At 44.4% G+C, this 13,888-nt stretch overlaps 1 protein-coding gene across 1 annotated transcript in view; it reads left to right on the plus strand.

The window, feature by feature from the left end:
- The window catches only part of Hpse (heparanase), a 52,236-nt gene extending 40,582 nt beyond the window's left edge, over nt 1–11,654 (plus strand). Inside the window, exons 10-12 of the mRNA XM_045143538.1 lie at nt 2,732–2,850; nt 6,416–6,562; nt 11,325–11,654. Coding sequence (XP_044999473.1) covers nt 2,732–2,850; nt 6,416–6,562; nt 11,325–11,484 — 426 coding nt within the window. The 3' untranslated portion in view covers nt 11,485–11,654. The remainder of the gene's footprint in view (nt 1–2,731; nt 2,851–6,415; nt 6,563–11,324) is intronic.
- Nucleotides 11,655–13,888: the final 2,234 nt, after the last annotated feature.

A 13,888-nucleotide genomic window follows, 5' to 3' on the forward strand; every position in this document is an offset into this window, starting at 1 on the left:
TAAAATATATTTTATTTATTTATTTATTTGAGAGAGAGAAAGAGGGAGAGAGAATGGGCACGCCAGGGCTTCCAGCCACTGCAAACTCCAGATGCATGCACCCCCTTGTGCATCTGGCTTACATGGGTACTAGGGAATTGAACCAGGGTCCTTTGGCTTTGCAGGCAAACACCTTAACCACTAAGCCATCTTCTCCAGCCCTAGTTTAAATTCTTTTTGGCGGGAGGTTGTTTCGAGGTGGGGTCTCACTCTAGCTCAGGCTGACCTGGAATTCACTATGGAGTCCCAGGGTGGCCTCGAAGTCACGGCGATCCTCCTACCTCTGCCTCCTGAGTGCTGGGATTAAAGGCGTGCGCCACCATGCCTAGCTTAGTTTGAGTTTTTTATGACTCATTTTATGACAAATTTGAATAAAAAATGTTTTGTGAGCAAATCAAAGTTGAAACTGTTGTCATATCTGAAAGCGTCAGCCATGTGTGGTGGCTTGTGCCCATAATCACAGCGCTTGGGAGTCTGAGACAGGAAAATCACCATGAGTTTGAAACCAGCCAAAATTACGTAGTAAGCTTTAAGCCAGTCTGGATTATAAAGTGAGACCTTGTCTCGAAAATACTTATGGTGTGAAATTATGATTTATGTAACTTTACAAGCCAGGACCATGCATTTGTTTTGGAAAGCATCATTCTAATAATTGAATGTGTTTTGGGGTTTTGGGTTTTTTTGCTTTTTTTTTTTCCTTTTTGAGGTAGGGTCTCACTGTAGCCCAGGCTGACCTGGAGTTGACTATGTAGTCTCATGATAGCCTCGAACTCACAGCAATCCTCCAACTTCTGAGGCATGCCCCACGAGGCCTGGCTAGTAATGGACTATTTTATTAAAAGTCTTCAATATATTTATGAATAAAATTTAATTTTTACTCTTTGTATCCAACATTTTGGTTAAACCAGGAAATGTAGGCTTTTACCCCAAATTCCACCTCTCACATGTATGGGTATATATCAAAAACTTAAGGTATTATATACATAACCCTAAGAATATAACCTTGATCTTTTTAGTCTAAAATGGCATTTGAACTGGGCATAGTGGCACACCCCCATAGTTCTAGCACTTGGATCTCAGTAGGAGGATCAGGAGTTCAAGCCCACTCTTGGCTACATAGTTTTTAGCCAGCCTGGGCTATATGAGACCCTATGAAAATGAAATAATCATAAGAAAATAAAATGAACCAGGCATGGTGGAACATGCCTTTAGCCCAGCACTCAGGAGGCAGAGGTAGGATCACTGTGAATTCAAGGCCAGCCTCTGGCCAACATGGAACCTGGAGATTCGTACAAGTGTTCTGAGGTTTCTTTCATAGGCAAGCACCTTAACCAACTAAGCCATCTCTCCAGCCCTTCAAATTTGTTTTATTATTTTTTTTGAGACAGAGGGAGAAAGAGCAGTACATCTTTTATGTCTGTTCATCTAAGTTCCAACCCCCCTCCCGCTTTTTTCTCTCTCTCCCAGGCTGACCTGGAATTCACTCTGTAGTCCCAGGCTGGCCTCAAGCTCATAGTGTTCCTCCTACCTCTGCCTCCTGAGTGCTGGGATTAAAGGCATATGCCACCATACCTGACTACAACAATCCTGCGGAGCAAGAATCCTTCTGTGATAATGTGTTCTCCATCTGGAAGCCATTATGTCTGTTCATCTTTTTACGTTTTGATAGCTAAGGATGACTGTTGCCTAATCCACTGTGGGATTAGAACAGCCATAGGTTTGAAAGGCAGTTATTTGGTAGGGGAGGGTACAAATTAGAAGAAAGTATAATGACATTTTTGTTTTACAACCTTGTCTTTTGTGTGATTGTGTGTGAATCTAACAGTTCTGCTTTGAGCTTTGCTTTTGAATTATGGGACAAAAGATAATCAAGAATATTCAATCTTCCTGAGCAACATATTGTATTCTACAAATATGTCTTCTAATGACTATGACCCTGTGAGTTTCAGCCCAGGGGCCTTGGGGACTAGAAGCAGCAAAGAAGATATTTCCTTCAGATTTACTGTGGTCATATGCATAAAAAAGAATCCACTAGGGCTGGAGAGATGGCTTAGTGGTTAAGGCACTTGTCTGCAAAGCCAAAGGACCCAGGTTTGATTCCCCATGTAGGCCAGATGCACAAGTTGGTGCATGCATCTGGAGTTTGTTTGCAATGATTGGAGGCCCTGGCGCATCCATTCATTCTCTCTCTCCCTCTCTCTGCATCTTTCTCTCTCAAATAAATAAATACTTTTTTCAAAAAAGAATCCCAGCACTCAGAAGGCAGAGGTAGGAGGATCACTGTGAGTTTGAGACCAGCCTGAGAGTACATAGTGAATTCCAGGTCATTCTGGGCTAGAGAGGGACCCTACCTCGATAAACAAAATAAGAATAAGAAATGAAATAAGCTGGAGAGATGGCAAGGTGGTTAAAGGCTCTTGCTTACAAACTCTGATGGCTTGGGTTCAATTCTTCATTGCCAGGTAGAGCTAGATGTACAAAGTGGCACGTGAATTTAGAGTTTATTTGCAGTGGCAAGAAGCCCTGGTGCTCACATTCTCTCTCTCTCTCTCCCTCTCTCTCTCTCTCTCTCTCTCTCTCTCTCTCTCAAATAAATAAATAAATAAATAAATAAATAAATAAATAGAATAAGAAAATTACCAAGTTTTCCCTATTTTTGTCTATTTTTGCCCTCTCCCACCACTGAAACTAGGATTATTGGCTATCTCTGCTGTTCAAGAGACTGGTGGGCACCAAAGTATTCATGGCGAGCGTGAAAGGCCCAGACAAAAGCAAACTTCGAGTGTACCTCCACTGCACAAACACCAACCAGTAAGTACGAAACACACCTTTACCAATCAGCAAGTTTGAACTGGTAAGTACTTAATGGCCTGTCCATCGCTGTGGAGGGTCTGAGCATCTAACTTCCTGTCCACCTCTGTCAAGGGCCAGAGCACCTAACTTCCTGTCCATCTCTGTCGAGGGCCTGAGCACCTAACTTCCTGCCCATCTCTGTGGAGGGCCTCAGCACCTAACTTCCTGTCCATCTCTATGGAGGGCCTGAGCACCTAACTTCCTGTCCATCTCTGTCGAGGGTCTGAGCATCTAACTTCCTGTCCACCTCTGTCGAGGGTCTGAACACCTAACTTCCTGTCCACCTCTGTCGAGGGCCTGAGCACCTAACTTCCTGTCCACCTCTGTCGAGGGCCTGAGCACCTAACTTCCTGTCCACCTCTGTCGAGGGCCTGAGCACCTAACTTCCTGCCCATCTCTGTCAGGGTCTGAACACCCAACTTCCTGTCCATCTCTGTCGAGGGCCTGAGCACCCAACTTCCTGTCCACCTCTGTCGAGGGCCTGAGCACCCAACTTCCTGTCCACCTCTGTCGAGGGCCTGAGCACCTAACTTCCTGTCCACCTCTGTCGAGGGCCTGAGCTCCTAACTTCCTGTCCACCTCTGTCGAGGGCCTGAGCTCCTAACTTCCTGTCCACCTCTGTCGAGGGCCTGAGCACCTAACTTCCTGTCCACCTCTGTCGAGGGCCTGAGCTCCTAACTTCCTGTCCACCTCTGTCGAGGGCCTGAGCACCTAACTTCCTGTCCACCTCTGTCGAGGGCCTGAGCACCTAACTTCCTGTCCACCTCTGTCGAGGGCCTGAGCACCTAACTTCCTGTCCACCTCTGTCGAGGGCCTGAGCACCCAACTTCCTGTCCACCTCTGTCGAGGGCCTGAGCTCCTAACTTCCTGTCCACCTCTGTCGAGGGCCTGAGCTCCTAACTTCCTGTCCACCTCTGTCGAGGGCCTGAGCACCTAACTTCCTGTCCACCTCTGTCGAGGGCCTGAGCACCTAACTTCCTGTCCACCTCTGTCGAGGGCCTGAGCACCCAACTTCCTGTCCACCTCTGTCGAGGGCCTGAGCTCCTAACTTCCTGTCCACCTCTGTCGAGGGTCTGAGCACCTAACTTCCTGTCCACCTCTGTCGAGGGCCTGAGCACCTAACTTCCTGTCCATCTCTGTCGAGGGTCTGAGCACCTAACTTCCTGTCCATCTCTGTAGTGGGTCTAAGCTGTATCCTTTTTCTTTTCACTTTTTGTCTTCATGGTGATGTAACACCAAATCCAACTTCAATGAAACATGTCTAAGTATAGGCCTTTTCAATCCATCCAAGATCGATAAGATTTTAGTTGTTATCATCTATAATGGAAATATATCCTGAGGGCTGGGGAGAGAGCTCAGTGGTTAAAGGTCCTAGCCTGCAAAGCCTGACAGCCTTGGTTTGATTCCCCAGTACCTGTGTAAATCCAGGTGCACAAAGCAGTCCATGCATGTGAAGTTAGTTTGCAGTTGCTGAAGGCCCTGGGCGTCCATACTTATCCACACATACTTGCTCACTCGCTCTCTCTCTCTCTCACTCAAATAAATAAATAAAAATATTTTACAAAAAAAAACCTATATCCTAAAAAATTTTAAAGAATAGTACTCATGTAAGAAAGTATAATCACATTCCTATGAACAAGTAATTCCTCAAAGGACTATGAGTGACTATAATATTAATATAAGTTAATATGAATAAATAGTTCTATGAACATATTTATGTCCTTGCATTATGTGTGAGAAATTTACTAAGAAAAAAGACTCAATAGATGGGGTGTAATAAATAATAGCAATCTTATTTGCTTTCCTTTGTGTGGATTGGGTGAGTTTGAAGCAGGGTTTCACTCTAACTCAGGCTGACCTGGAACTCACTCTATAGCCCCAGGCTGGCCTCAAACTCACAGTGATCTCCTACATCAGCCTCCCAGAGTGCTAGGATTAAAGGTATGCACCACCTCATATCAATCTTATTTTTTTCTTAATATTTTCCTTATTTGAGAGGGACATAGAGAAAGAATGGGCACACCAGGGCCTCCAGCTGCTGCAAACAAACTCCAGATGCATACGCCTCTCTGTACATCTGACTTTACATGGATGCTGGGGAATCGTTTTGAAAACCTGCTGAGCCATCTCTTCAGCCCTAATCTTATTTTCAAAAGGGTAACCAGGCATGGTGACACATACCTTTAATATCAACACTTAGAAGGCTGGGACAGCAGGATCACTGTGAGTTCAAAGCCAGCCTGAGGCTACATAGTGAATTCCAGGTCAGCCTGAGCTAGAGTAAGACCCTACCTTGAAAAAAATAAAAAAGAGAGAGAGAAGCTGGAAAGATGGCTTAGTGGTTAAAGTAAGGTATTTGCCTGCTAAGCCTACGGAACCAGGTTTGATTTCCTAGGTCCCATGTAATAAGCCAGATGTACAAGGGGTGGTATATGTGTCTGGAGTTTGTTTCCAGTGGCTAGAGATCCTGGCACCCGTTTTTCTCTCTTGATGTCTCAATTTTTTTTTAATTTTTATTTTTATTTATTTATTTGAGAGCGACAGACAGAGAGAGAGAGAGAGAGAAAAGCAGAGAGGAGGGGCGCGCCAGGGCCTCCAGCCTCTGCAAACGAACTCCAGACGCGTGCGCCCCCTTGTGCATCTGGCTAACGTGGGTCCTGGGGAATCAAGCCTCAAACCATGGTCCTTAGGCTTCACAGGCAAGCGCTTAACCGCTAAGCCATCTCTCCAGGCCTCAATTTTATTTATTTATTTATTTTTTTAAACAGGGCTAGAGAGATTGTTCAGTGGTTAAAGGTGCTCCCTTGCTGTGTGGTGGTCTGATTCAGGTGTCCTTCATAAACTTAGGAGTTCTGAATGCTAGGTTCCCAGCTGATGGAGATTTGGGAATTAAAGCCTCCTGGAGGCGGTATATTGTTGGGGGCGGGCTTATGGGTGTTACAGCCAGTTTCCCCATGCCAGTGTTTGGCACACTCTCCTGTTCCTATGGTCCACCTTATATTGGCCAGGGGGTGATGTCCACCCTCTGCTCATGCCATTGTTTTCCCCTGTCTTCATGAAGCTTCCCTCAAGTCTGTAAGCCAAAATAACCCCTTTTCCCCACAAGCTGCTCTTGGTCAGGTGATTTCTGCCAGCAATGCGAACCTGACTGCAACACTTGCAAAGCCTGGTGGTCCAGGTTTGATTTCCCAAACCCATGTAAAGCCAGATGCATCTGAAGTTCATTTATAGTGTCAGGATGCCCTGGTGTGCCCATTCGTTCCCTCTCTCTCTCCAAATAAATAATAAAAATAAAGGAAATGATTTTGTGAAGACTAGTATTTTTATTATGTTTTCAAAATAGGACCACAGGGGCCTCCCCCACTCTTCCTAGAAAGAAAGATATTAATAAGTCCTGTCATTATTATGGACACTGGTACTTAGTACCTATAATTGTATTTAAAGTCAAGTTTGTAATTGCTTCAATTAAACAAACATTTTATTGACTTGACCTGTTTGCTTTTTTTAACCTGTTTGTTTTTAGCCCAAGGTATCAAGAAGGAGATTTGACTCTATATGCCTTAAACCTCCATAATGTCACCAAGTACCTGAGGTTGCCCTATCAATTATTTAACAAAGAAGTGGATAAGTATATTGTAAGACCTTGGGGACCTGATGGATTATTTTCTAAGTGAGTAATTTTCCTTGTTATTTTCAAACTTTATATACACTTATTTGGTATTTGTCAGAATAGAGAATTTCATTAGGGAACCAAAAAAAGGCAACTTTTAAATTCTAACATTTCTTGTTCTTCTTTTTTGTTGTTGTTGTTATTGCTGTTTGTTTTGGAGACTTCTTAGTTTTGAAGCAGGGTGTCACCTAGCTTAGGTTGACCTGGAACTTGCATAATGGCCCAGGCTAGCATTGGACTCATAGTAATCATCCTACGTCAGCCTCCCCAGTGCTGAAATGAAGACATGTTCCAGGGCTGGGGAGATGTCTCAGTGGTTAAAGAGCTTGCAAGGCCTGACATCTTGGGTTTGGTTCCCCAGCACCCACGTAAAGCCAGATACACAAAGTGGCACATGCATCTGGAGCTCAAGTTTGTTTGTCATGTCAGGAGGCCCTAATGAGCCCATTGTCTCTCTCTGCCTAGCTCTGTCTCTGTCTCAAATAAATGAAAATATATTTTTTAAATGGCATGTGTCACTTTGGCAATCCTTCTACCTGTGCTAAAATTAAAGGCATGTGCCACATGTCCAGCCAGCTCTTTTGAAAATTAGTATTATTTTAGCATGTCCATGTGTGAGGCCAATAAGGAAAAAGGGTTTTTTTGTTTGTTTGTTTGTTTGTTTTAGTTTTTGGTTTTTCAAGGTAGGGTCTCACTCTAGCTCAGGCTGACCTGGAATTCACTATGTAGTTTTGGGGTAGTCTCGAACTCATAGCAATCCTCCTACTTGTGCCTCCTAAGGTCTGGGAAAGGCATGTGCCACCATGCCCAGCCAGGGAAAAGCTTTTTTATTTTATTTTTTTAAAGATTTTACTTTTATTTATTTATTAGAGACAGAAAGAGAAAGAGAGAGACAAAGTGTGAGAATGGGCGCACCAGGGCCTCTAACCACTGCAAACAAACTCCAGACACATGTGCCACCATGTGCATGTGGCTTACGTGGGACCTGGAGAATTGAGCCAGGGTCCTTAGGCTTCACAGAGAAGTGCCTTAATCCCTAAGCCATCCCTCCAGCTCAGAAAAAGCTTTTTTAAAAATATATATTTTTTAAATTTATTTGTAAGCAGAGACAGAGAGAGAGAGAGAATGGGCACACCAGGGCCTCTAGCCACTGCAAGCAAACTCCAGATGCATGCACCACTCTGCATCCAGTTCTATATGGGTACTAGGGAGTCAAACGTGGGTTGATAGTTCTTACAGGCAAGCACCTTAACCATGGAGCCACCCCTCCAGCCCTGGAGAAAGCTTTTCTAATGTAACTGTCACAGTTACAGAGTGGGTAGTGTCATCAGAGATCATTTTGTGCATCGCCCTATCAGCTCTGCAGGATTCTTCCTGCTGGAACAAAGACTTTCAAGCACTTGCTCTTTGTGTCTTGCTTTGCTGTTCTGGGCCTAGCCAACAGCAGGGGCACCCAACTTTTTTTTTGTTTTCTGAGGTAAGGTCTCATTCTAGCCCAGGCCGACCTGGAATTAACTATGGAGTCTCAGGGTGGCCTCGAACTCACAGTGATCCACCTACCTCTGCCTCCCGAGTGCTGGGCTTGAAGGCGTGTGCCACCACGCCTGGTGCGTCCAACTTTTTGACATTTCAACATGACATTGTTATCTGCAAATAATGTCTTGGACAGCGTCCATATCTCTCCTGGGACACGTGCAGCCTGTGGGCTGTAAATTAGACACACATGCTAGGGTTGGGAGCTGCACGTCATACCTATAAACAAGTAGATTTAGAGGACATTTCCCCCTTTTTCAGGTACAGGGGGTTATTATGCACTTTGTGTTCATTTTTGTTTTTAATAAACTGCCAACTTTTACAAATTGACAATTACTAAAATATCCATATTTTTAGCTTTTGGGGAGGGGGCGGTGCTAGGGATCGAACCCTGGGCTTCGTACATGCTAAACACATGCTCTATACCTGTGCTGAGTTTGTTTTCTCTTTTAGCTGGGACTTGACTTGGGGTTGTTTGCCTGAAGCAGGTCATCCCACTTTCTCAGCCCTGTGCCTGGCTCTTCCTGACTGTTGTCCTCTGCCTGTCCTCCCCCTTTTCCATGGCGTGGGGTTCTCTGAGCCTGCCACCCCTCAGCTACAGCAATGCTGCGTGACCCATTGTCTCCAGGGTCTCTCCCCTGTGTATGAAGAATGAATGGATTGTCTTCTGTCCATGCTAAGTAGACCCAGATGCCATGTTCCTCCCTTTACCCACAGCACCTAATTCACAGTGATTAGGTTGAGGTTAGTTAAGTTGCAAAATGTTAAAAGTAAGGGCTGGAGAGATGGCTGTATGGTTAAGACATTTGTCTGCAAAACCTAACAAGCAGAATTTGATTTCCAAGTCCTCACGTGAAAGCCAGATGCACAGAGTGACACATGCATCTGAAGTCTGTGCAGTGGCTGGCATGCCCATCCTCTCTGTCTCTCTCTCTTCTACCTCTCTCCCCCTGCAAATAAATAAAAATATTTTTTAGGCCAGGCATGGTGGTGCACGCCTTTAATCCCAGCACTCAGGAGGCAGAGGTAGGAGGATCACCTTGAGCTCAAGGACAGCCTGAGACTACATAGTGAATTCCTGGTCGGCCTGGGCTAGAGTGAGAGACCCTGCTCCCCACCCAAAATACATACATATATATAACAACACTGAAAGTAATTCTAGAACTTGAGGGTTTATTCTTGCAAGGTCCTTCATTTCATGCAGAATAGACCCTTAACTACCATCATTTAACAGTTCTTTTCAGAACCTATGTTTAGTTGTATTGGATGATGGTCATGACATTTCTGCTCCCATCCATGTCAAAGTTGATATGCTGTATAGGTGTTAAAGCCAAAGCCAGTGTGTGACGATGCAGTCCAATGCACTGTAGGCTTGTTAGCCTCCAGCACAGTCACGGGTGTGTTACTAACATGTCTCAAGTTACAGGACCCAGGGTTAAGGGTTAAATGGAAATCAGTTTTTCTGTTCACTAATTCTTGACAAGGATAAGGGGTGAGAGAGCATTAAAAATGAAAACTACAAGCCAGGAGTGGTAGATTTTGCCCATAATCCCAGCTCTCAGTAAAAGCAGGAGGAGGATTACCCATGCATTGGAGCCCAGCTTGGTGTACATAGTGAGTTCCTAGCCAGCTAGGGCTATGTAAGACATGTCTCAGAAAAAGGGAGAGGGGGTGGGAGGGGGAAGGCAGGAAGGAAGGAAGGAAGGAAGGGAGGGAAGGAGAAAAATACATAGTAATTCTGCATAGAAACAACAAAATACTTAACAGTAGAGGATGACTCATAACATGGAAACATATAAACCTATGTGTCCATTAAAATGATATAGTGACTGGGCATGGTGGCGCACGCCTGTAATCCCAGCACTTGAGAGGCAGAGATAGGATTGCCGTGAGTTCGAGGCCACCCCGAGAGTACATAGTGAATTCCAGGTCAGCCTGGGCCACAGTGAGACCCTACCTCAAAAAATAAATAAATAAATAAATAATGATATAGTGGTCCAGCATGGTGTCATATGCCTTTAGTCCCAGCACTTGGAAGGTAGAGGTAGGAGGATCCCTGTGAGTTTGAGGCCAGCCTGTGACCACAGAGTTCTAGGTTGGCCTGGGCTAGAGTGAGACCCTATCTCATAAAAAACAACAACAAAAAAAAAAAAAAAGAAAGAAAGAAAAAATGGCATACTGTATTAATCCTATTTGGTGTGAACAAATGCTAGGATGTGCTAAAGGGAAAAGAATCAAGTTTTAAGAAAACTATACTATATATGTATATGTATATACATATGTATATATGTATACTAAAGTAAAAGTGTGTATATGGGCATGGAAAGATGGATTAAGTATATATCAAAATACTACAAATAGTTATGACATAACAAGTTACTGTTTTGTTTTGTTTGAAATGGGGTCTTATATAGCCCAGAGTGGCCTCAGACTTGATCTGAAGCCAAAGATAAACTTGACTCCTGAGTGCTGGGATTACAGACATGTGCCACCACACCCAGCTTGTTAGGTTTATTTATCTAAACCATAATGACATGTAGCACTTGCATAATGCTTTCTGTCTACAAGACACTAAATATTCTATGTATAGTACATATGTGGCATAAATAGACATTAATCTTGTCAGTTATCAACAATTAAAAAAAAAAAGAAAGAAAGAAAGGCCAGGCATCACGGTACACACCTTTAACCCCAGTGCAGTGAGTTTGAGGCCACCCTGAGACAACATAGTGAATTCCAGATCGGTCTGGGTTTGAGCAGAACCCTACCTGAGGCAGGAGGGGCTTAAAAAAAAAAAAAAAAGGAATGGAATTTCAAAGGGGAAAGTGTGGGGGGGAGGGAGGGAATTACCATGGGATATTTTTTTATAATCATGTAAAATGCTAATAAAAATTTTTTTAAAAGGTAACTGTTTTATGATGCCAAAAAAGAAAAAAAAAAGATAAAGAAGCTGGGTGTGGTGGCTCATGCCTATATCTTAGCACTCAGAGAAGTGATGCAGAGATGGGCAGGAGTTCTAAGCCAGCCTCAACACTGTCTCAAACAACAAACTGTAAAGTTACATGTATAATCTGTCCTGTTCCATCTGGGTCAAGCACCTCACCATCGTGTTGAAATACAAAGTATAAAACACAGGCTGTTCAAATTTTGGTCTCAAATTACTTTCCATTATGGGGCTCACAGTGTGTGCACACCTTGTGTGACTCGGGTGTATTTTCCCTCCTCACAGATCTGTCCAACTCAACGGTCACACCCTAAGGATGGTGGATGATGAAACCCTGCCTGATCTGACAGAAAAACCCATCCGCCCGGGAAGCCCACTAGGCATGCCTGCCTTCTCATATGGGTTTTTTGTCATAAGAAGTGCCAAAGTGGATGCTTGTTTATGAGCATGAAAGGCATCACTAGCTCTGAGTGGAAAGGTTTCAAGTGTGCTGATAAGAGGAAAGAAGCAAAATCAAGTGATAGGAAGGCAAGCTGGCTTGTTAGTAAACCACCAAGAACCTCAGAAACACAGGGGCATTTGAGTGCGAGATTTAGCGCAGTATTTTAATCTCAGTGGAACCCTGCAAAGAATGGTAGCTAAAACTACCATGTGCTGAACCTATATTTAGCACTTTGCATTTTTAAGCACTTTGTTATTTTTAAGGTTATTAAAAATGTACAGTGGAAGCCAGGTGCAGTGGCACACGCCTTTAATCCCAGCACTCAGGAGGCAGAGGTAGGAGGATCTCCGTGAGTTCAAGGCCACCCTGAGACTCCATAGTGAATTCCAGGTCAGCCTATGCTAAAGGGGGACCCTACCTTGAAAAAAAAAGAAAAAAATGTACAGGGGGCTGTGGAGAAGGCTCAGTGGTTAAAGTCACTTACTTGCAAAGCCTGCCAGCCTGAGTTCAATTCTGCAGACATCCATGCAAAGCCAGACGGGGATTTGTTTGCAGCAGAAAGAGACCCTGGCACGTGTGTGAATACACGCACGCGCACACGCGCACGGGCACATACATATGCAAATAAATATTTTTAAATGTTTTCAATATGACAGGAGGCAAATAAATGAAGGATATATTTAGAAAGTTCTCACTTGTTTTTAATTTGTAAAGACCACCAGAAGAGTGTCAGATTCTTCCCATCTCCACAGGCTTCTTGGGGGAGAAGCTTATTGCCACGGCTCTGAAAGTGGTTGCAGGAAGGAACACCCTGTGCATTTCCTGACGGGGTCTAGATTCAGCAGCAGCTCCTCTTCGTTCTGTTGGCCTTTTTTGGCATCTATGGGAAGGCTAGATGCAATCATGTAAAAAAAAATGTGAATGATAATTTAGGGAAAAGGATTGTATAAACTTCAAAATGACTGTAAGGGCCACACATGGTGGCACACGCCTTTAAATCCCAGCACTCAGGAGGCAGCGGTAGGAGGATTGCCATGAGTTCAAGGCCACCCTGAGACTACATACTGAAGTCCAGGTCAGCCTGGGCTAGAGGGAGACCCTGCCTGGAAAGAAAAAGACTCTAAGGGGTGGGGGAAGGCTCAGGATAAAGCACTTGTTTAAGCATGAGAACCTGAGTTCTTATCCCCAGAGCCCACATAAGGCTGGACACTGTAGTGCAGCATCTGTAACCTTAGCATGCCTGGGGGCCAAGGGGGTATAGACAGAGAATCGGCACGAAGTTTGCAGGCCAGCTAGCCTGGCGGACAGCGGTGAGCAGGGCAAGACCGTGCCCCATGAGAGGGACGGCAAAGACTGACACTGAAGGCTGTCCTCTATCTCCACATGCACACGCTGTGGCTCACGCATGCCTGCACACACATGAGCACAGAGCACAGACACACCATATGCGTGGCAAAAGATAAAAATGAATAAAATGGGCTGGATGGATTGCTTAGTGGTTAGGGTGTTTACCTCCAAAGCCAAAGGACCCAGGTTCAATTCCCCAAGACTCATGTTAGCCAGATGCACAAGGGGGTGCACGCGTCTTGAGCTTGTTTGCAGTGTCTGGAGGCCCTAGTGCGCCCATTCTCTCTATCTCTCTTTCTCTCTCCCTCTTTCTCTGTCAAATAAATAAAATAAAATAAAATAAAAACATTAAAAATAAATAAAATTGCCAGGTATTAACCCCAGCATTCAGGAGGCAGAGGTAGGAGGATTGTTGTGAGTTTGAAGCCACCCTGAGACTGCATAGTGAATTCCAGGTCAGACTGGGCTAGAACAAGACCCTACCTTGAAAACCCAATAAATAAATAAATAAAATGACTGTGAATGAGATTGAGTTACTAAGAGGAGGAATTTTAGAAAATACCTACTACACCATCACCATCCATTCATGTTTGCCTTTTTTCTACCTTTGGTTCTTGTTTCATTTGGGATGCTTTGGGAGCAAGTAACAAAAAGCCCTGGATCAAATGGGTTAAACAAAAGGGAACGTGTCACGCCACATAAGAAGCTCAGGAAAGGCAGGGTCCTGTAGTGTCCGACTTTCCCTTTCCACCATCTGTGTTCTTGGGCTGGTAGAATGAGCATGGTAGCTGAGCTCTGGGCTGCTTGAGACCTGGCAGCAGTCACAAAAAAGACTTGAGCGGTGTTTTTTCTGTCTTCATTACAGAGCCGGCAAGCTCTTCCTCGCAGTTTCTCCCAGCAAACCTTTTCTCATGTCTTACTGGTCAAGAATAGATTGGGTCATTTACCCAATATCTGCCCCTGACCACGAAATAACCTTTCTTCAAGTAGCCCTCCTTTAGCACAGAGAGCTTGGAGGGTTCCACAGCGCCAGACACTACAGTTCTGTGCTTGACAAAGT

The sequence above is a fragment of the Jaculus jaculus genome, chromosome 2 (genome assembly GCF_020740685.1).
Source record: "Jaculus jaculus isolate mJacJac1 chromosome 2, mJacJac1.mat.Y.cur, whole genome shotgun sequence".
Classification (NCBI taxonomy): Eukaryota; Metazoa; Chordata; class Mammalia; order Rodentia; family Dipodidae; genus Jaculus; species Jaculus jaculus.